At 46.4% G+C, this 21,498-nt stretch overlaps 2 protein-coding genes across 5 annotated transcripts in view; one reads left to right on the top strand and one right to left on the bottom strand.

Moving 5' to 3' along the window:
• Nucleotides 1–906: 906 nt before the first annotated feature.
• TSEN15 (tRNA splicing endonuclease subunit 15) lies at nt 907–14,588 on the bottom strand. Of its 3 annotated transcripts, none has more exons than XM_056355645.1 (4): nt 14,564–14,588; nt 13,369–13,450; nt 11,988–12,123; nt 907–1,346 (listed from the first exon to the last, which is right to left on the bottom strand). In XM_056355645.1, exons 2-4 carry the CDS (start codon nt 13,439–13,441, stop codon nt 1,142–1,144), a joined length of 414 nt encoding a protein of 137 aa, XP_056211620.1. In that variant the 5' UTR covers nt 13,442–13,450; nt 14,564–14,588; the 3' UTR covers nt 907–1,141. The 3 variants fall into 3 exon arrangements, with proteins under 3 accessions (XP_056211620.1, XP_056211618.1, XP_056211619.1); XM_056355643.1 differs by lacking the exon at nt 14,564–14,588 and adding an exon at nt 14,280–14,429; XM_056355644.1 differs by lacking the exons at nt 907–1,346; nt 14,564–14,588 and adding exons at nt 1,354–3,771; nt 14,280–14,462.
• COLGALT2 (collagen beta(1-O)galactosyltransferase 2) overlaps nt 13,746–21,498 on the top strand; it is a 59,917-nt gene continuing 52,164 nt past the window's right edge. Inside the window, exons 1-2 of one of the 2 annotated variants that reach the window (XM_056355639.1) lie at nt 13,746–14,285; nt 14,920–15,043. Coding sequence is in view for 1 of the 2 variants with exons in the window: in XM_056355638.1 (XP_056211613.1) it covers nt 19,111–19,370 (260 nt within the window). In the remaining variant the exon portion in view is untranslated. Of the gene's footprint in view, nt 14,286–14,919; nt 15,044–18,971; nt 19,371–21,498 lie in introns of those variants that run through there. The other variant, XM_056355638.1, reaches the window with a different exon arrangement.

Raw genomic sequence — 21,498 nt, 5'->3', positions numbered from 1 at the left:
CCATAGAAAACCCAAAAGTCAGGTTTTTTCTTCTCAGCTTACTCCAAGCTGAAGCACCTCTTGGGCAGCCAGTTTAATGAGCAAACGCTACATCAAAAAACCCCCAATAAATCTTAGAAATTACAATGGGTTTAGAAACCTGCTTGCTGCATAAAGCTAGGGTCCGCTCACAGCACAGATGACATACTTTGGTAACAGATAAAAGCGTTCGCCTGTTGTCCAGGTCCTTTTAGCCTGAAGCACCAACATCACAGTAAAAGTACGGAAAGCACAACGCGGCTATTTCAGACAGGAAGCCCAGGGAGAGGCAGGTCCCCATCAGACAACCTTACCGAACTGCGATGCAAACGCAAGGAACCTTCGGTTCTTAGGCAGCTGTCCAACCCTGTATTGGGCACAAGCACCTGGTGGTTTCTGGATCACGACCTTTAGCATGCTGTGCCTTCAGCTACGTGGGTAACGCTACCCTGGCTCAACATTTCAGGTGTGGTTGATCCAGTCACAACCAACCTCCATGCAAAGGGCTGGCCTCTGCTCACAGCTTCTTCAGGCAGATCCAGAGAGCCTTCCTTACGAGTCTACACTTAGTTCTAGTAGCCTCTGGTATTGCTAGCCAGTTCTCCCTCTGCAGAGAAAAATTTAAAGGAAGATATTTCTTTGGAAAAGTCTTTTCTCCAAAAGCAGGGGAAAGTAATTGGTCAGAAACGTAACCTGGGAGGTAGCATGAGTGCTTCTGACAGCGTTAAGACACAGACACTCAGTAAACTACAAAGCCCTTAACTTGGTATCAGTACTCATGCCAGAAACCCTTCAGATTTACCTTTAGCCAATACTTCCAGTTATGGGTAAGGATGCGTTTATTCTGTTACGTACCTGACCAGATAAAAAGGAGAGACTACCTTTGGAGACATCTCACAAGTATATTTATTAGTCAGGAGCAATCACTCTCAAAGCATAACTCTTCTCATACTTCTAATGGCATTTCATTACCGTGCAGCTGCACAAGCCTCTGTTCTCCCTGAACAGATGTCTGCCTTCTGCATGTCAAGCTTTAGCACATGACTTATTTACATATGTAAGTTCCTGGATTTGTTTAGGTTTCAGGACAGTAGTTCAAGAAAAAAATATATCTTTGTCTTAATCATTTGAAAAGCTTCTTTCTTTTCTTTCTCCACTGTTTATTGTCCACATCTTCAGTATCATCAGGAGGATCTGGTATCACAAAGCCATCAGTCATTTTATAATAGACTACTGTGGAATCTGACTCAACTATGGCCAAGGTAACTGACAGCGGGATGTTGGGATCGTCTTGTGGGAGAGACGCTTTCTTCATGATTTCTCTTATCCTGGAAGAGGAAACAGTCTGTTAGAAAGGAGCCCACAACCGCCTAACGATGGCACAAAGGTAGAAGTGCACCACTGCTATTTTTATTCAGTCTGGGTTTATTCTGCAAATTTGTCTTCAGTAGAGAAAGTGCACTATCTGTTCTAATAAAAATCCAAAGTTGTATAATCAAGCAACAAAATCCAAGAACAAAGAACCTTATAAAACATACATCTCTGCTGGAAACGGCTCAACACATGCTTTTAAGCTTTCCTTAGGTGTACTACTGTGCACAGGCCTCAGCCATCCTTCAATAACCACAATCATAGCATGGCAATCTCTAATGGCCTTGTTTTCATTAAATTAAAAACAAAATCTATCTAATTGAACAACACATGGTGTTCAATTAGAGAACAAAATAATTAAGACTTGTTCCATAGGTAGAGGTAGGTCTTCCAGTCACTGTACTATAATTCTCTGCCAGACTGTGAAAGACCCAGGAACTGAAGCCAGGTTTCTCTACCTCCCTGTCTAGACGAGAAGCCACAAGACTAATGTTCTTTAAGACAGTCAGCATAAATAATGTCTTCCTTAAAAATTCAAGGCAAGGTTATGCAATTTTTCCGATTCAGCTTGTTTTAAAAGTAACATGCCAGTCACTTTTCAATTCAGAGCAGAGGATGACACTGAGTCCTGGAGTCCCTGTATTACTTTTCTGACTGGGGAGCAGGTACAGAAGGAGTGCAGTGCCCAAGGGCACAACAGTGTCACAAACCAGTGGTTTAGGTCAAAACACTTGAAGAATCACCATCAAAAAGTTTGAGCAAAATAGTTTTAGTAGCCAATACCTTTGATGGTGATTCTTTAAGCAACCTAAACCACTCACCTGTGACAAACAATAACACACCCCATAGCTCCCCCTGTGGACATGCTTGCTTTCTCCTTCACCTAAAGGTGGAAGAGGGCTCCTCTGGGATTGCCAAGAGAGGTTACACTCTGGGGAGAGGTCAGCTATGCAGTGGGAAAAATCAACCCTCGCTTCACGTGCCCCTGAGATCTCATTCACCAGAAAACATGCATTTCTGAAGTTGGGCACCGTAGTTGAAAATAAGGCTTTTTCTAAATGCATCAGCTTTTAAACTTTAATCATCATCTTCCTTCGAAATCTCTTTGATCCCTTAATAAAAGCCAAATGGAAAGCGGCAGAGAATAAGCAGCAGCCTGGAAAGCCTACGCTGTTAAGCCCGTGACCCTCTTAAGCATCCATCTGTGTTCTGAACTGTTCATAATTCAGCTTGGCTAAATTCAGTAGTGCCTTTTCTTTTGCTTTCACCACTGGCCCATATATAATGCAAGGCATGGAAATATAATACAGTTAAGTCATTCCATGCAACAGAGAGACTAAGGCTGTGAAAAGCCATATTCTGGTCCTCCTACCATCAGCACATCCCATAACAAGAGAACAAACAAGCAAAGAGATAGCGTAGTGGCCACTGGCAGGAGAGGGACACCTGCAAATGACTTATTTCAAGCAACTTGATACCACCTACTCTGCTCCCTGCCACCTTGGCACTGCTTTGTTTATGCGCAGGCGTTTACTTGGCAGGTGCCTCAGGCTCAGGGCTTGCTGTGGGAACACTAACTGCACCGTGGGTATTAAGAAGAGCATAAACTCAAGCCTGCCTTCCAAAGCTGCAGGCAATTCAAGGATGGAGGTGCTCTGCAACAAGGAAGAAATCCAGCACACTATCAGCAATGCCTCAAATACAGCAAGACCTTCCAGTGAAAGCACTACCTGGCAAGAGAAGGGGTCACGTGCCCGCTGGAGTTGCACCACTAAGTACCAAATGAATCACAGGTGTATAAGCAGGCACCAGGACTGCAGTAAGCAAGGACAAACAAGCTGTGAAGCGCTGTATCTCTGCGCTGGTGCTGGGCACCTTCTGCTCCTGTCACCTTCAGCCCCTCCTTAGAGGTACCTCCAGCACCACAATGTCTTGCTGTAGCTCTGGCAGATGACAAGGGCCTGGGAAAAGATTCCAGATGTCCTTCCAGACACGCTGCATGTGCACAGAGCAAGAATCCACTTGTTAACACCTTGGTAGCTCATGTCTAGAGGAAGCTCTGAGTAAGTTATCAATGGTGAGGGCAGGCTACTAGCAGAGACCCAATGAGGAAAGAACTATATCCATGGTTTTATGAAGCCGTGGATATTAATCTCTCTCTCTCTCCTGGGAATGTGAAATAGAAATAACAATAAAAAGGCAAATAAAAGGCACAACTACCCAGGAGAGATATTTTGGGACCCAAAGAAACCCATCTTGTGTTGAGCGTGTACAGCCCCATATCTGGAAGCAGACTCAGACAGTGGCCTGTATTCACCTGTCAGCCAAGGCAGAAGCTCCTTTGTATTTTCTTTAGTAACTGTCACCGTTTCTCTTCCTAGTCTGCTAGGAGGGGTGGATGTAACAGCAAGGCCTTAGATTTAGATTTCCCATCACTCATGATTCCTTCTTATACTGTCAGGCACAGACATCTGAACCTTTAATTTCCTCCCCATTTAGCAGTTAAGACTTAGAAGACGCGCCGTGATCCCAAAAGTGGCCAGGTCCTGACAACAGATGAATGACATATCTTCACACCCCTGACTTACTTTTCAGGAGACTTGAGTTTCGGGCTTTGTGCAAGGAGCACAAAGACAGGTCACTGCCTCCGGATGACGTGCTGACAGTGCTGTCCACAGAGCCCAATGCTTTCCACTGCACATGGGGAAATCGGCCTCTATCACCACAAAGAATTACAACTGCAAATGCAAGATTCTCCTCTTCCCTCTTTTCTCAACACAAGCAGCCCCAAAACAAAAGCTCTCATTCATGCATACCACAACTAGCCATAATGCAATGCAGCACATCTGCATATTAGTGAGAGGATATCTTTTAAAAGAATAAGCTTTGGAATTCAGGAAGTCTGTATCAGACGCCTGTGTTTCCTCTCCTTCCCTTAAGGCATCACTGTTAGTCTCTGCATCCAGCATGTTCACAAAGTTTCTCTGCAGCAGCAGACATTTCAAAGGAGGAGTCAGAGAACATCTGGGTTTGTGCTGGTTTCACTGCACTTGCTACCTGTCACGAACAGAAAAATAATGTATTGCAGGAAAGGTATAGGGCTTTTTCATCCTTCTGATATTTCTAACACTGTGTATTGGGGGAAAATAAAAAGTAAGAAGTGTTCTTGGCCTTCTGAAATTCAAGGCAATGCATGTTTGACCTCCTAAACAAGGCAAGAAGCCTTTATTTCAAGAGATACAGCCCTCTAGGCTACCCATCTCACACAACAGCTGCATTCAGTGACTAAAATAAACAAGAAGCCATATGTTAACACCCCCCCCCCAACAGAGCTAGCTGACTTCATTTACTAAGTTGATAGTTACAGATAAGCACCTTAATGACCAGTACATCTGCTACACCATACAAGTGATGTCAGTTATAAAAGATGGCTTTTGCTTAAGTAAAGCGTATTTAGTATTTCTGAAAGTGTCAAATATTAGAAGCCTTGGGAACAGGGGAATTCAATACATCCAGTACTTTGGCAACTCCACCAACAGTCTTGATAATGTTCCCTCACCATCATGGTGATCTCCTTTTCCTCATGAGTCACAACTGTGTTAGGACACATTCTGCAAACATTGTTCCCATTGATCCCAAGTGGTCCACAATGACTCTGGTGTTGGTTCCCTAATAGTGCAAACCCCACAGAAGATGCATTGGACTGGCTCTACCTGGTTCCTCCCTTTCAACTGGTTAGACATCAGGTTTTAGGCAGAATGTACAGACTTAACATAACAAAAGGTGCAGCTGAGAAGCAGTTAATACTGTTCTGCAGTGTCTGAATAAAAGCTCAGCAGGTTTTCAATACAGTCTCAGGTAAAGTCTGCGCTGGAAGAATGCACCATTTCACTTTGTCATCTCCTGAAGAACAGTGTACAACACAATACTCAATCACCTTAGCACATGCTCATCCACAGGCTCTGCCTTGTTCATCACCTCAGACTTCCTCATCTACAGGCTCAGCCTGCACAGGAAGATCAGGGACAGTCAACCCTATACATGCCGCTTTCTCAGGATTTATGCCAATGACTACCTGGTAAAAAAAAAATAAAAGGCATCTAGAGCCCCACAAGAGCACACAGAACAATGAAGCATGTGTGTTGCTGTGTGCACAGTGAGAAATCTAGGAGTTAAAAATATCCTGCAACCACTCCTTACCCTCTCTCCCCCTCCCCATGAAGAGGAGCCATTGAATGTTAAGACAGGCAACACAGAAGCTTCAGGTTTCCCATACAAAAAGTATGTCTCAAACAAAGGCACTGTGAAAGCAAAATAACACACAAACTGGGGGAACAGAGACACCAGAAGAAACACTGGAAAGTTTTATTTAAGTCCTATAAATAGAATAAGACTAATTTTTTTTTAAATAAGAATTCTCATCTGTTGTAGATCATACAATGTTTTCAGAATAGCTTGAAAAAACATCTCTAAAAACTGCTAGTGTCTGCATGTTCACTGCAAGCCAGGATCTGCTCCCACCAAGCCAAATGCAAGTAGGATTAAGCCCTCAGTTTCCACCTAAGACGCAAATTCACATTCACCTCACGTTGCAGGAGATGAAAAGGATTTCATCCCAAACACTGAAGGAGACACTATTATCCAAAAGAAGGAGCTGGCATTTCTAAAGCCCTTTGTATCAGAAAAAAAAGCTTTAGAAAAGGCTTTCTAGATACCTACAAACTACCATTGGTAGGAATTGCTTTTTTCTACCGAATAATTAGTCCTAAGAGCAGGTTTAACTTATTTAACATCATACAAGGACCACTGCAGCTAAGGTAACAGCAGGATGAATGTCATCCTGTATCTGCCTTTACTGCTGCCTTCAAACTAAATGGCAACAGTGAACTTACCTGGTCTTCTATTACTGCTGCAATTAATAGCTTAAAACCAAAACAAAACCCAAAAAACAAATTCATACAAATCCATCCAAAGAAAAGAGGGGAATTTTCCATCTTTCCCCATCTTAATTCTTTGTTAACAAAAGCCTTTCATGCTAGGTAGGCCTTCAACACATGTCAGAAATTTGTACTGTCTTTCCTAATGATCTGCTCCTAACAAAGTAACATTGACATTTTCACTCCAGAGAAAGAGACAGGTCTTCGACCGGTGAACTTCAGGCAACTGTAGCATGAGGTTTTAACTGACTGTCCAAAACCGGAAAAAGAACCGTATCATAAAGGAAAGATAACATGGGCAGCAAGCTTTGTGACAAACAAAAGAGTATTTCAGTGATATATCCCATGCAAGTACTCTGAGAAGTAGCGACAACACCGAAAGCTCAGAACAGTTTTATGGAGGTTGCATAGAGCTCCATTGAGCTGAAATGGAACTACTGCCTTCCACACCATAAAAGCCAAAGGCTTTCAATCTGCCCTTTATACTTAGATGAATAATTCATTGCAGGCTTGGCCAGCCCAGACAGCTCCCTCCCCTCCATGCAAGGCTGGGCTGGAGAGTCAACACAAGTTGGTCTCTGTAGCACTACGCAGAGATCATTACGCTGTGCATTGGAGTGCGCCATTGTACCAGACTTGTTCAGACAGGCCCCACGACAGCAGAACGTGGACAGAGGAAACCCCGATAAAGCACAGTACCTTGAAGTTGGCCAGTGCTATGAAAACAGCGCAGCATGGCTTACCATCAGGAATGCTGCTTCAGCTGTAGCTGCAGGGCAGGCAGCAGTATTAACTCAGTGCCTTGAAGTATACAGGAAGAAGCACATGATAGTGGGAGAAGGTGTAAATGGACACCACAATTTCTAGGGATTTGTTTCCAAACAACAGGAACATGGGATGATAGAAGAAACGGAAAAAAAACAACCAACAAAACACCAAAGAAAACACCACATGCCTCACTGGTCTGGAAAAGGAATTGAAATCCGAAGGAATATAAAGTCCTCTTCCATGGAAGTTGAAAAAAACAACCAAGACAAATCATGAAAAAGGGAGGAATCAGAATTCAGTGGAGTTCTACAAGACACATCAACTGTAGCATGTTCAATCATAGCACTGCATAACCAGCTCAGCTGTACAAGCTACGACAAACAAACTATTAAGAGCTTGCATTTTGAAGCCATAAATTACATTTTCAGTGTGTGATTTACCGTATGAGTAAACTCAGTGCTTACAGCAGAAGAGCTACAGACAAAACTGTGAAGAGGATGCAAGGAGCACGTCACGCTTCCAGTGCATTTAAAATAACAATGCTTCTTATAAGCGAAACCACTTCCCATTAGAGGAAGGAAGATCTATTTCACAGACTACAGACTTAGAAGAGGATACGTTGCTTCCAGTCCTCAGATTTGCTTCTCAGGATGCTTAGCAATGTTAAAATGAACCATTTATGTATGCTTTCTCCAAAATTACCATCTTAATAAAATAACCCTTTCCCTCTTAGCCTAAACTAAACTTTGCAGTCCTCATAACCTCAGGCAACTGACTTCATCCTTCATTTCAGACACTTGCATATAAAAACCAAAAAGGGCAGTGATGTATCATTTAATCTGATTGTTTATTAGTAAGATTTTGCTTAGACAATGTTATTTGTCTAGGACAGACAGCATGTAATGTCATCAGATCCAGCATCTAACTCCTTGGTCCTTGGAAGGACACACAGTTCCCTTAGATCTGGCATTTAACTCCCTGGCCCTTGGAAGGATCAAGGCTTTCAATGCTATCTAGAAGATCCAGCTAACAACAGTGTGAGCTCTCCTACCCTTGCTGAGCTTGGTTTATGCTAGTCATTTCTGTCATCTCTGAAGCAGGACTACTTGTATTTGACTGCTTCACCCCCTTCGGGGAGCCACAATTCTGGAATGTACTGACAATCAGGTACTTGGTGTGCACCAAGGTGTCGTCTGCAGTAGTGAACAAAGACATCCCAGGCAATGGACCTATGAATTCCTCCTGCAAGTAAGAATCACTGCTAAGTTCAAAGGTGTACAAACACAAGGTTTTCCAAACCTCAGCCAGCTGTGAGTGGTTGCAGAGACTGGTCCAAGACAGACAGAAGTTGCATCTTATTCTCCAGATCTTTACTCACAGAAGATTCAGCAATCTTCATTTTAATAGCATGCATACACAGTGTGAAGCCACTTCCCAGACTGTATGAGACTACCATTTACACTGGTGGTCACGTTGCTCCAGACCTGTGCAGCCTTACACCGGCTGGGCAGGATGATCAGCATCCATCGAGCTGTTTGTACAAGCGGAAAGCGAGCTTAGTAAGCAGAACAGCTTTTGCCTTAAGCAGTTAACTGTCATGCATAAACTGGACATGATGAAATCTTAGAAGCTAAAAAACATTGAGTGGAATATTTATTTTTTTGTGGCATATGATAAATATGGGCACCCATATTTATCATTTGCTTAGGTGTCTTGCTGGTAATTTCCACAGCAACTTTACTACGGCCTTTTTCATAACACACTCCCCTGAGTGCCAGCCAAGAGGAATCTTCAGGAGACACCTGGGAAGGCAGAGCTCAGCTGATGTCGCTTTGAGAGGAAAACCACCCCTGCAGCCCCTACCCAGGCCTTAAACAAACCCAGGGTTAAACAAAGGAAATGCTGCCCACAGACACTGCCATTTGCTATCTGCTTTTGCAGTTAGCACATTTCCAGGCCCAGCAATGAGGACAGAACATTTTCACCTTCCCAACCTGCTCTGACAACTTACTTGCAACATTGAGCTGCATTCACTTGTACTTGTATCTCTTCAGCAGGTAACAAACCCCCGAAGAATTCCTTTGAACAAAATGGCAAAGCAGCTAAGTACAAAAGCTTCCCTGCCTACCTATAGCTTGGGAAGTCAAATGAACTAGGAGGGACTGGAGCATCTCCTTTACAAGGAAAGGCTGAGAGAGCTGGGCCTGTTTAGCCCGGAGAAGACTGAGAGGGGATCTCATCAATGTATACAAATATCTTAAGGGCAAGTGTCAAGAGGATGGGGCCAGGCTCTTTTCAGTGGTGCTCAGTGACAGGACAAAGGGCAACGGGCACAGACTAAACACAGGAAGTTCCATCTGAACAGGAGGAAGAACTTTTTTGCCTTGAGGGTGACAGAGCCCTGGCACCGGCTGCCCAGAGAGGCTGTGGAGTCTCCCTCTTTGGAGACATTAAAAACCCACCGGGATGTGATCCTGTGCAACCTGCTCCAGGTGACCCTGCTTTAGCAGGGGGTTGGGCTAGATGATCTCCAGAGGTGCCTTCCAACCCCACCTGTTCTGTGAGAAAATATCATTTAAAACATCAGATATATAACTAGCCTCCTGCTATCAATAATCACAACAAAATATTCATCACTGTCAGAACAAAAAGGCAGTAGTGCTGTGATACTGTTTCCCACCAACGCCTTCTGTAGGATGCCTTTTTAATGGCTTCCCTCTATGCTACGTAACATTGAGCTACATTTATTGTCTATACCCCCTGGGTTTTGCCTACTGCTCCAGCAAAGGAGCTGAGGAGTTGATGCTGTCCTTTCTCCACAAAGACAGACCAGGCCTCTCTAGTTAGTCATGACTTGCCAATGAAATGCCAAGCACGCACATGCACGTTCAATAACACAAATACAAGCATATACTATCTTCCTGTCTGACAGCGTACAGGCTTTAGATGGACTCACCTGGCACTACAGCCAGGTATTCAGCTCATTTAGTGACAATACACTCTATGTAGTTGCTCTGTAGCAAAACCTAGTTACAAGCTGTACTTTTAATCAATGTGATGCATTCACTCTTTGCTTTCCTAACACACATCCTTCCAGTAACGGATTCCATCCACACTGGTGCCAGAAGCTGAGCAAACAGTATCACCACAGTACAAACACGTTCAGAGGCTCCAAATGAAAAGCTCCAATGAAACAGTAAAAGATAGGACATACATGCAGTGCCATATCTCACTGTCATTAAAAGCCAATTTGAACATACTTGCTGGCATTGAGCCAACGCCAGAAATCAACGTTTTCAATCTAGGTGGAAACCTACTACATTGAGCAAGCACAACAACTCGGCACGTATGCACAATTTCTCAAAGATCACCTATCCTAATTTGCTGCCTTCTTTTCCCACCTAAAATCTAGTTTGAACTCTGAATAGCAGTGTGTCTCTTTCACACACATACAGTGATACACTTCTCGCAGGGAGGCTGAATTCCATTCAGCATTTCATCCTGCAAGACCCCTCAGCAACTTTCCACTGTTGTGGAGATAACACTGTACTTCTCTGCAAGACCAAGCTCACAAGAGTGACTGACCAATATTTGCAAATGGAAGATTTTTTTTCAGCATGTAGATAGCACTCAAATCCATCAATATCTATTAAGTAATCTTCTTTCCCCTCACAAACACACTCTTAGGAAAACACATAGCAGAATTAAATGGATGTCTGTTTGCAAGAGACCGATGTGTCATTTCTAAAACCTTAAAAAAAAAAAAAGCAAAACCCATAGCTTGTCTAAACCACCACTCCTAGGGTGCACATACACACATCTGCTAAGTGCAATTCACTAGCTACCTACTACTTTATCAGGCTGCTGCCCACAGAGGAAGAGGAAACAGCAAACACTAGCAAGATCTGTAAAGCCAGCCCTGAGCACACACTACTAGCAGGAGCAGGAACAGAAGAAATTGAAAGATGTACTACCACATGATGCAGCTGCAATAGTTAGGTCTTCGGAGACATCATAGGAAAGAATGGCAAATACCAGCAAGAGAAGGCAGCCATTATTGCAGAGTAAATCATACTGTGTGTTTGAGGCTGCTCTAAGGGCCAGTTAAAATATACTATAAAATTACTGAAGCAGAATTCCTCTAGGCTGCAAATATCTGAAATATCACAAAGTCATAGCTGTGCTGTCCTCTGCTTAAGAATTAGTCTTGCATGTGTAAGGAAAGTAAGCCAAAATCACAGCTCAAGGGACAGTTACACATTAGACTGGCTAAGTAAGAGGAATTTCCGGTTGAAAGTAGCCAAATTATACTTTCAAAACAAAAAGCAAACCAAACCAAACACACCAGGCTTATCCATACATTTGACTATTTTAAAAATTCTTAGGTCCAAGAGGATTTCTTTCCTCTTAGGTACTTTAAAACCCAGTGACACAAAAAGCATTGCTAGATTTCCCAGAGTAAAAAAAACCAGCACAAGAATGTTCCAAAACATAAGCTGCGAAGGTCTTGTATTCTAACCTTGTCTCTCAAACTCATACTTTGATATCCACTGTTATCTCCTTGAGCATATGCAACTTCTAAACAATACGAAGTGTTTATCAGCAGAAGGAGACAGTTGCTGTGGGAAGCCAACATCAAAGGCATACCACTTTCAGAGACGAAGAAGCAGAGACTGATGCAGCTCAGAAAACTGAAGAAATCTCAACTGTGCATGTATGTGTGCAGCACTCGAAATAACTCTGTTCTCAGGCTGAGATACTGCTTTGCTCTGACGCCTTTGTTCCCTCCCCCTTCCCCTCCTGACCCAGTCATCAGCAGCCTGTTAAACAGATCTGTTCTTTATTTTATCTTACTGGTAATGCGAGGCAAGCATTGACCAACCACATCCTCACCTCTCGTGGCTTAATGATATGTACACAGGTACCGGCACCATCACTTGGAGACTGTCCTGTTCTTTTTCACGTGCATGTAAACATACAAGTTGCAGTTCTGCTACTCCAACATGCTTCACTTCATGCCAGTTTCTCCCTAGAAAGGTTCATCATCAATGAGAAGGACCAGAACACAAAACACAAGTTTTAATCATTCAAATATCAATTTTTGCATTTACATTAACATCTAAGGTTCCATTTTCCCTCCTTCCCTCACAGGACATTTCTCTTGAGAGATAACTACCCCATTCACCTGTCAAGTTCCCCTTCTGAGAAACAATCCTGTCAAAGAAACCCACAGGTGCAGCAGCAGCCTGCTGACTCCAGAGCTGCACCGACCGATGGTGAATAAGGATCTGTCTGACAAAGCTTTGTCTCAAAAAGGCAAAAAGACAAGAAAACTCCCCACAGATTTAGTCATCTACAGCATAAAACTGTAATCCAAATTTGGACTTTATCAGTACCATAAACTGTGAAGAAGCAGGTGCTAAAAGCATGATTAATGATAATGCACAGTTCTTCCCTCCTACTTGAAGGGATAAAGCTAAAAGTTTTTGCTGCAGAACTACAGGAGCCTTCTCTTAAAGCCTATTAAGGCATTTTCTTCAGAGGTGTAACAATAACAGACACAGTGCTTTCTGGCCTGTAAAATCCCTCCCTTCCCTGACCCTGAGTACCACCAGCTTCCAAGAGAAACTAAAATATTTTTATTAGGCTGGCTGCCTGCCTACGCACAGTCCCTTTTCAATAAAGCTAACTTGGAAGAATTGCAGGCAAAAGTGTATATATCACATAACTCTGCTCCCCTCTTTCAAGACACCAGAAGACTACATTTCATTTGTCATAATTATTGCCAGCAGACTCCCAGATTATCTTCTCTCCTACAGGAATCCTTGCCCTTTCCAGTAAATAGCATCCTCAAAAGGGATGAGGCACACATTAGCCATTTGCTAAACGGTAATCATTATTTAGCAACTTTGACATCGATTTAAGTAAGGACTCTTTTACCAGTGCAATCATTGAACTTGTAACTTCACCTTTCTACACTCCTTTTGCTTCCCCGACTCCTCTTTTGCTGTTTTTCCATGCCAAGTGTCTTAGCCCATTTTGGCCAGCAGTTACAGGTGCAGGCATTCCAGGGCATTCACCTTCGTAAAGGCTCCAAGACAGAAATCTTGAGTGACAAAATACCATCTGTTTCTTACCTAACCGTCACTGCACTAAATTTCAGAAAGAACACCAAGGGCTTTGTAGGAAAGATCCTGCTAGCGCACAGACTTGAACAGCACCTAAAGGCAAAGATGTCTGTTGAGATGTCTATCCAGTCACGTCACTGAATTACCTTCTAAGAGGTCCAGGTATACCACAAACGCAGCATAGATTTGAGCGCTGTCAGATATGTCAAGAGACATCATATCTGTGAACTGAAACCCAAAAAGTAATGTTGGTGAAGGAAAGCAGAATTTATATTAAGCATGCACAGACCAAAACCAGAACCTGCACGGCCAGCTAAGGCACTGAAGTCTGAAACCAGTTTTAAAGACCAACAGGCAATTTAAAAAAACAGGCCTTGTTTTTGATAGTACCTTAAGAGCTCTTTTTTTCCACATTCCCCCTATTTCAGCGCTGAAGAAAGCAAGCCAAATAAACAAATCAATGAGGAATTGCAGCTATTTCTGGAACAGATCTGGCTTTGTGGAGAAGGGCTACGAATTTCACCTATTTTTGCTGCAGTAGATCAACATAAGGTGGCGGCCAAATTAAATATCTCCATGTCTTCGGTATTCTAAAAATTAAGATGAAGTCAAAATTTAAAGAGGCTCGCGTTTGCCAGCGGTGATTTCAGCGTTCACTGCCTCGTCCCGGCACTGCCCAGGCACCCACCGGCTCCCCTCACGGGCCGGGAGACCAGCCCCCTCAGGCCCGGTATGGGGGAACTCCTTATATTAAAAACTCTCCCTCCAGGCCCCCTTCTCGGGGGGGATGGGGATCAAGGGGGCCGCGTCCCCAGCACCCCGGGCTGCCCACGATCGCTTCGTGCGCCCCGGGCCGGAAGCGCTCCTCAGAGGCGGGCGGGCGGGCATCCTGTCAGGGGCCGGGGCAGCGGGCGGGAAAGCGGCACCCGCTGAGCGACTGCGGGCCCCCGCCTCAGCGCAGGGGGGTTCGCCGCTGGCGCCCCGCCGCCCCTCAGCGCCCGGCAACCGGCGGGCCGCGGAGCTCCGCGACCCCCTCCACCGCCCCGTATAGGCCTACCGTGGGGTGAGTCGCCATCCAGTTGCCGCCAGCTCCCCCCGCCCAGCCCCCCGACTCCCGGCCGCCCGCCGAGGTGCCCGCCGCCGGGCTGCTGCCCCCCGCCGCCGGCTCCATGCGCTCCGCGGTGCAACGTGGCTTCGCTCCGGGCGGCGCAGCGGCCGAGCGCTCTCCGGCAACAGCGGCGGCGCTGCTGCCGTTCCGCCTCTCCTCGCTCCCCTGCCCCCAGCCGAGGCTCTGCGGCGCGGCCTTAAACCCCGTTTACGGCCGGGGTGATACTTATATACCTTGTCACGGTGTGTCTGCCCTTTCGCAGTCCCTTTTTCTCATTGCAAGGCCTTGTTTTGCAAGGAGGTTTGGGGATTTCAAGTATCTACCTCAGGCAGGTGGCCCAGAAAGGAGGGCCAGGGCCTGCGCCGGCCCCTGTGGGGACCTGGCAGAGGTGAGGAGGCCGTGACAGAGGCACAGAGCTCCGAGAAAAAGAAGTTTAAGGGAACAAGGCAGGATTTATAACCCAGGCACAAATTTAAGCCTGTTTGGGTTTAGAAAATTTTATACGGGCGTGGGGAGCACCTCAGAAATACCTCACATGTAGCTTCCTGAGAGGATCTCCAGGCGTAACTCATCCCATCACCACCCGCAGGTGCCACACAGACACGAAGGAATGTCCGGAGGAAGGAATGTCCGGAGCTCCCTCCAACACGCCTGGGCACAGAGGCTTTGCTGTCGTTACCAGCAGCTCCACCCCTGGAGGTGCTCAAGGCCAGGTAGGATGGGGCTTTGAGCAACCCGCTCTAGGGGAAGGTATCCCTGCCCGTGGCGGGGGGAGGGGATTAGAACGACATGGTCTTTAACATCGCTTCAAACCATTCTAGGAGTCTCTAATCAGCGTGGGGCCGGCGGAGCAGCCGGTGAGGCCTGCCAAAGGTGGGCTCGTGGGGCCCTGAGCTGGGAGAAAGCCTGGGGAACAGGGGTGGATAGTGTGAGGTGGGCAGCGAGGGTGAAGCGGTGATGTCCATGTCGCTGGAGGGTGTCTGTGTAAAAGGTGGAAGATTTTAGTCTCAAGGGAAAGAGGGGAAAATGGTTGTGGGGAGTATAAACTGCAGGTGAACATAACAAAACCTGAGTGAAAGTCCCCTTGCAAAGGGAGAGAAATGCCTGGAGAGAAAGTATGAAGGGAGAAGAGTAAAACAGAAACAAAAGCAAAGAATGTTATTAATGTATGGTGTTCAAAGCTTTCATAGGCTGGTTAAGGGATTAAAATTCAAGGTATTGTTATTAAAAGCATCTTGGACTGCTTTACTTAAAAATATTTCTGACTTCCAGTGCAAATACAGTTTGCCTTATGTAAAGTGTCCCAGGTCTGGCTTAGCAGCTCCATCTGTCTTGGCACCTCTTCTGATAGATTTCAAACACTGGTTTAAATGAAGTCAGGCCTGTCTCTTGCAGCATTTTGGATAGCTTTGCACTGGTGCCCATGCACAAAAAAAGCTGTGTGGTTTTCTTAACAGATACACAGAACATATTGTTGGGTCAGATGAGAGGCTGCATAGCCCTCACTTGTATGCTGTGCTTGTTCTTGATCAGGCTACACGAATTAAAATGTGGCTGACCTTGGAAGCTGCCAAACAGCTACACTGGTTAAAGGAAACCCCAAGCATGACCTTGAGATGATCAGATTGATGCTGGGCCTAGTGAAAAATGAACAGTGTTGTCTTTAACCCATCTTGTTTATTGGCTTGATGATAATTATATAAGAAAGCATCAATGAAAATTAATCTATGTGTATTGAGTACCTAAACTGGCACGTGGTTTGTAGCCACAGGAAGCCATACTGGGGCCAATCTTCAAGCAATTTTGAGGAGGCTGGCCTGTTTAAAAAGCATTGTTTTAGCCAGCACTTCAATTCCCTGGGCACAAAATAAGTAAATTAAAAAAAAAAAAAAAAAAAAAAAGAATCCAATCTCTGAGACTTTCATGGAAGAGTTGGCAGCAGTAGCCCACTTGGCTACTGGGAAAAGAATTGGGTGGATTTGTATCCTTGGAGGTGAAGAAGCAAATGAAAGGACATAGACTTGTCTATAGATGCTTGTAGATCCGTATACATTATATGCTTTATCAGAAGAGTGGATCCTCTGTTTTCTGCTGCATGGGAAACAAGTCTAAATTAGAAGAAAGCTGCCTCTGAGAGAACTTGTTACCCACAAAAACAAGGGAGTATGCCACTGCCAGAGATAGTTCTCACAGCTGGACTGTTCTTGTTTGGTGTGGATATTTAGGGGAGGCTGAAACAAATGGCCTAAAATTATTTCTGTGGGACTTATATCTGCAAAAAGCTGTTTCTTCCTCAAAGCTAGAATATTTCAACACAGGGTGGTTAATTGTCTGGTCACAGCAGGATTAGGTCTTGGCCTAAAAACCCACAGGATATAATTCTAGCCACTAAAAAAGAACTCAAAATATATGCAGGTTTCTTGGTATATGCACATAAAGATATAAGCATTTATAGATGCAAGAATGACATGACTTGTAAGGGTAACTGCTTACCTGAACTTTCCAAACTTTCACCCATGCTATGTGGATGTGAGTAAGAAATTAAGCTGAGTTGACTCCTTTCTCCTTTCCATGGAGAAACATCTCAAGTGTCAGGCATCTACTGTTTGCTTTCCAGGGTAAGGCTGGATTTTTTGTTTTGTGTACCAACATGAGGCAGCCAGCAAAGTGAGTTGTATGAGTGAGTGGAATATAATTTTGAAGAGAAAATTACCGTTTGTAGGATGCTGCTGGAGGCATTGCATTTTGCCCCCAGGAAATTGTTATGGTCCTGATGCTGTTCACAAAACAAAAAGGAGTAGTCTGTAAAGAGCTGAAGGTACTTTAGATTTCACTGAAGACTTTAAGAGCTGTACAGGCTCGCACTCAGCCTTCTGCAAACATGCTGACTGCAATAATGCGTAACTGGATCGCACCTTTAAACTTTGCTTTGCACGCAGGACAAAGCCATTGCTTTCCAGTCTCTGCCTCCTAGGTCTTCCTTTGTGGGGCGAATAATCTCCACTCGGCCCTGGCCCTGGCCTGGCCATGCTGGCTCTGGGCTGCGGGGGAGGTGTGGCCCTGCATCCCCTCACATGAGAAGGGAGCACTTGGTACACAGCCTGTGTTGTTGCATGTGCAGCTGTAGAGGCACGGCAAAGAGGAGTTACGGGAGGTGCGTGTTTTTCCTGAAGTTGCCACATAGCCTCCTAAAACCAGGATTGTGGCCCAGCTTGAACACCCAGTGGATGGACAAAGCCAGCTGCCAGCCCTCCATGTCAAGCATAATGCAAGTAGCATTAGTCCCCATGCTCCAAATGCGAGTGCTCCCGTGGGCGGCAGCGGCATTATGTGCATGAGGATTCAGCTGGCTCCGGCAAAACCCTAATCGCGTCGTACAGACCACAAAGCTGCTCCTTCTATTTGGTTGATGAATCCAAGCATAAAAGCAACATGTGGCAAACTAACCATGAAAGAAAAGCCTCATTAATGTATCATTCTAGAAGGACAATTATAAAGGTGTCGTGAAGGGCAAACAGAAGGAATATATTTTCATTAATTGTTCAGAAAGATGGTTACAAATTGCAGAAGCTTCTAAAATTTTGGTGCAGATGATTTGACCTCTGGAGATTCTTTATTGAAGTTTACTGTTTTTCCTAGGGTGGTTCTTTTTGTGTTAATTTTTTTGGGAGTCATCTGATCAGGAAACTGAGACAATGCAGCTTGGTTTGGATGATAAATACATTCTGTAAACAAAGAACACCACAGACACGAACTATATATAGAGACACTACCTGCACACAATTCACAATGAGGTCATGGATAGTTAATAAACAATTGTCTGGTTGCTAAATGTTTCCTCCTGTATGAGGCTTGCAAGCGTACAGACACCAGTGCTGCCTGCTTGAAGTGGGTTTGTTCACATTGGAGGTAAAAACCTACAGTAAAAAACAGATATGCCATGATGGGGCCCATAATTGGAGATTTCATCTTGAAAACATACCCAAATCCTATTAACTTCTAAGAGCAATGATTACTATGCCCCTTTTAAGATCATGACCCAATAATTTTCATTGCTGTAACGTGTTTTATTTATCTTGTTAAATTGTCATCAGTCCATTCATAGGAGTGGTTCCGTGGCAGGCAAGTCAATGAAATAAAGGGAATGTCTTCATCTTCCAGCCACGTTCCAGCTGGGACCACCGCACTGTGCATCTGTCCTGCAGCGTGGGATGGATACAGCATCTCAGGCGGCTTTGCGCTGGCATCCCAGAGATGTTTGCAAAATACTTCTTGATATAAAAGCGCAAAGTAACCTTCGTTCCCTGACGGGGTGGGGAATAGGGTGAGATCTTACCGCAAGCAGCAAGCGCAGGGGCGTTAGCGTTACACCAGCCCTCGGAGGGCAGGCGGCCGCGGCAGCCGCACAGGGCGCTTTTAAACCCAAACCTGGGCTGACGGGTTTGTAACTTTGACCGGGACCAAAGTGAGGCAGGTGCGTGCGGGCTGCGCAAACCAGAGCGGGCCGGGGGACGAGAGGGTCGCGCCTGGGCCGCCCCGGCGCCCCGCGGGGTCGGGGTCGCGTCCTCGCCCGGCAGCCTGCGGGGGGCGGGCCGTGCCGTGCCGTGCCGTGCCGGAGGAGGTGCGGCGAGCCGTGCTGCCCACAAAGGCCGGGTTTGGGGGCGCTGGGCCGGGCGGGCAGGCGGAGGCGCTGCTCCTCCTCTTCCCCGCGGCGCCGGGCGCGCTGCAGCGGCCGCCCCGCACTGCCGGCGCGGCTCCCCGCGGCCGCCCCGCGTCCATCATGGCTGCGTGCGCCGGGCCCCGCGCCCCCCGGCCCCCTCACCTCCTCCTGCTGCTGCTGCTGGGCGGCTGCGGGGCCAGCCTGCCCCCGGAGCCGCCGCCGCCGCCTCCGAGCCCCGAGCCCCAGCCCCTGCCCGAGTCGGCTCTGCTGAAGCCCACTGTGCTGCTGGCCATCATCGCCCGCAACGCCGCGCACACGCTGCCCCACTTCCTCGGCTGCGTGGAGAGGCTGCGCTACCCCAAGAGCAGGATCGCCCTCTGGTAAGGGGAGGGGCGGGGGGCGGTGTGAGGCAGCGGGGACCCCGGCCTGGCCCCGCCGCCCCCCGGCTGCGAGCAGAGCCCCGGCCCCCCCAGCCCCTCGGCTTCCACCCGGCTTGTGCATGGCGGGGAGTTGCGGGGGCAGCCGGCGGCGTGGCCGTGCCCGGGAAGGGGGAAGGGGCTGCCTGCGCTGCCCCGGCCGCCCCCTGGCTCTCCGGCGGGGGCGCAGGGCCGCCCTGCCTCCGCGCAGCGCAGGTAGCCGGGGCGAGGCGCGGGGGGAAGGCGGCGGCGACGCGCAGGGGCAGCTCCTGCCGTCGGGGCCGGAGAGCCGGCGTGTGCGGCTGGGGCAGAGCTCGCCCCCCGGGGCGAGGGGCGCGGGGTTCTCCCGGCCGCGGCGGTGTGCGGGCGGCGTGGGGCTACGGCTGGGAGCTGGGCTGGCCCGCAGCCTGGGGACACTGCCCGCCTGCCCGAGCGTTTGTCCGGACCTACAGCTCGGTACGGAGCGCCGGGTCCGGAGCGGGGTGCCGCTGCTTGGCCGGTAAATACCGGGCTTTGTGGGCAGCTGGTCGGGGCTTGCCAGGGCCGGAGAGCCGGCCTGCTGAGGAGGTGCTGGTGGGCATTGAAAAGGAGCATTGTTGCAAGGCTGTAGTCCGAAAGATAGATTCAAAGATGTATTCAGAAATCACAGCATGGGGGCAGCTGTGGCAATCAAGTGTGTGTCGGGATGGAGGAATTGGACCAATTTGGGAACTGGTTAATCTGCCTTTATTTATAAGGGTAAAAAGAAAAAAAAAAAGTCTTTTTCTTTCAACCTGACACAATTGTTGGGAGAAACAGGAATTGCTTGGGAGGACCCAAAAGAGATTTTTTTTTTTTTTTTTTTTTTTTTTTTTTTTGAGTGTGGTAATCCTGTAAAATAAGAAATGGTGCTACAGGGTCTGATCCAAAGTTCAGTGAAGTCAGTGGGGAGACTCCTGTTAACTTCAAAAGTCAATACAAGTTTTACTCTGTATAAAGGGATGTGGGGAAAACCACTCCTCCCAGCCACATCGCTGATGCTGGAGTGTCATTAGGCAGACAGCATTAGATGTCTCAGTGCATGCTTCAGGAACGTGCCTGTTACTGTCTTCAAGTATTCTACAGATCTTTGCAGAAAATCCGTGGCTGGTATAATCAGTGCATGGCACTTTTGTGTTTTGTTGGTGGTTGGGTGTGTGTGTTGATTTTTTTGGTTTTGTTTTTTTTTTTATTGAGGGTGTACAAAGCAGATTGTGGTATCAGCCTGAATGTGGTGTGCCACACAAACGTGGCCATGGAATTACAGGCTGGTGTATGGCGGTGGGTGAATGAATGCCAGGCTCATCTGTGTGTAGGTCCATGATTGTGCTCTCATTTGTGTCAGTGGGAATTTGGCTGGTTTGGATTTCATTTTAGCAGATGTAGGAGTAGATACCAAACCCTACGTACAGACTGTGATTCAGCTAAGCTTGGTTTTTATAAAACGTAAGTGGGAGTTGTAAGTGCAGACCCGATCCCCAAAGTAAGGTGAATCCTGGATGCCTGTTGCTCTGCAAATGCAGAATAAGTTTGTTGTGTGTGGTTGTTTTTTATTTTTAAATCCCGCAGAGCACTGGTTAGCTCTACAACTTTTTTAGTACATTGCTTGCATTATTCTTACTCTACTTAAGATCTCTCCGGTATTGTGTGAAAGTATTTGTGAGGGCTATTAATGAAATAACAGTGTAAGATAACTTCAAATATTCTAAGATTCTGATAAGAATATCACTCCATTTTTAAGAGGATTGCACACAGGTGCAGGTGGTGGTTAAACTGGAAAATCTGCTGTTTAAAGCTTTATAAAATGAGAATGACCAAAAAATCACGGCCCCTGAAAAGGAAGTTCTGTAGATGCACTGAGTTGCCACAGAGAACAGCACCTGTAGGGTGGCAGCGATTCTTTGGAGAGGGTTAGTCCTGTTCTCTTCAGCTCCCCAATAAAACTTGAGCTTTTGTGGAGCCAGGGATGTTCAGGGCACAACATACCCACTGAGAGGAAGCTCACATATGGTATCTATCCAGTCTCTTGAGAACAAATGAAACAATACAGTCCATTTCTGGAAGCGTCTCACAT

Source organism: Falco biarmicus, chromosome 11 (assembly GCF_023638135.1).
Source record: "Falco biarmicus isolate bFalBia1 chromosome 11, bFalBia1.pri, whole genome shotgun sequence".
Classification (NCBI taxonomy): domain Eukaryota; kingdom Metazoa; phylum Chordata; class Aves; order Falconiformes; family Falconidae; genus Falco; species Falco biarmicus.
This window is presented reverse-complemented; position numbering and strand designations above follow the sequence as displayed.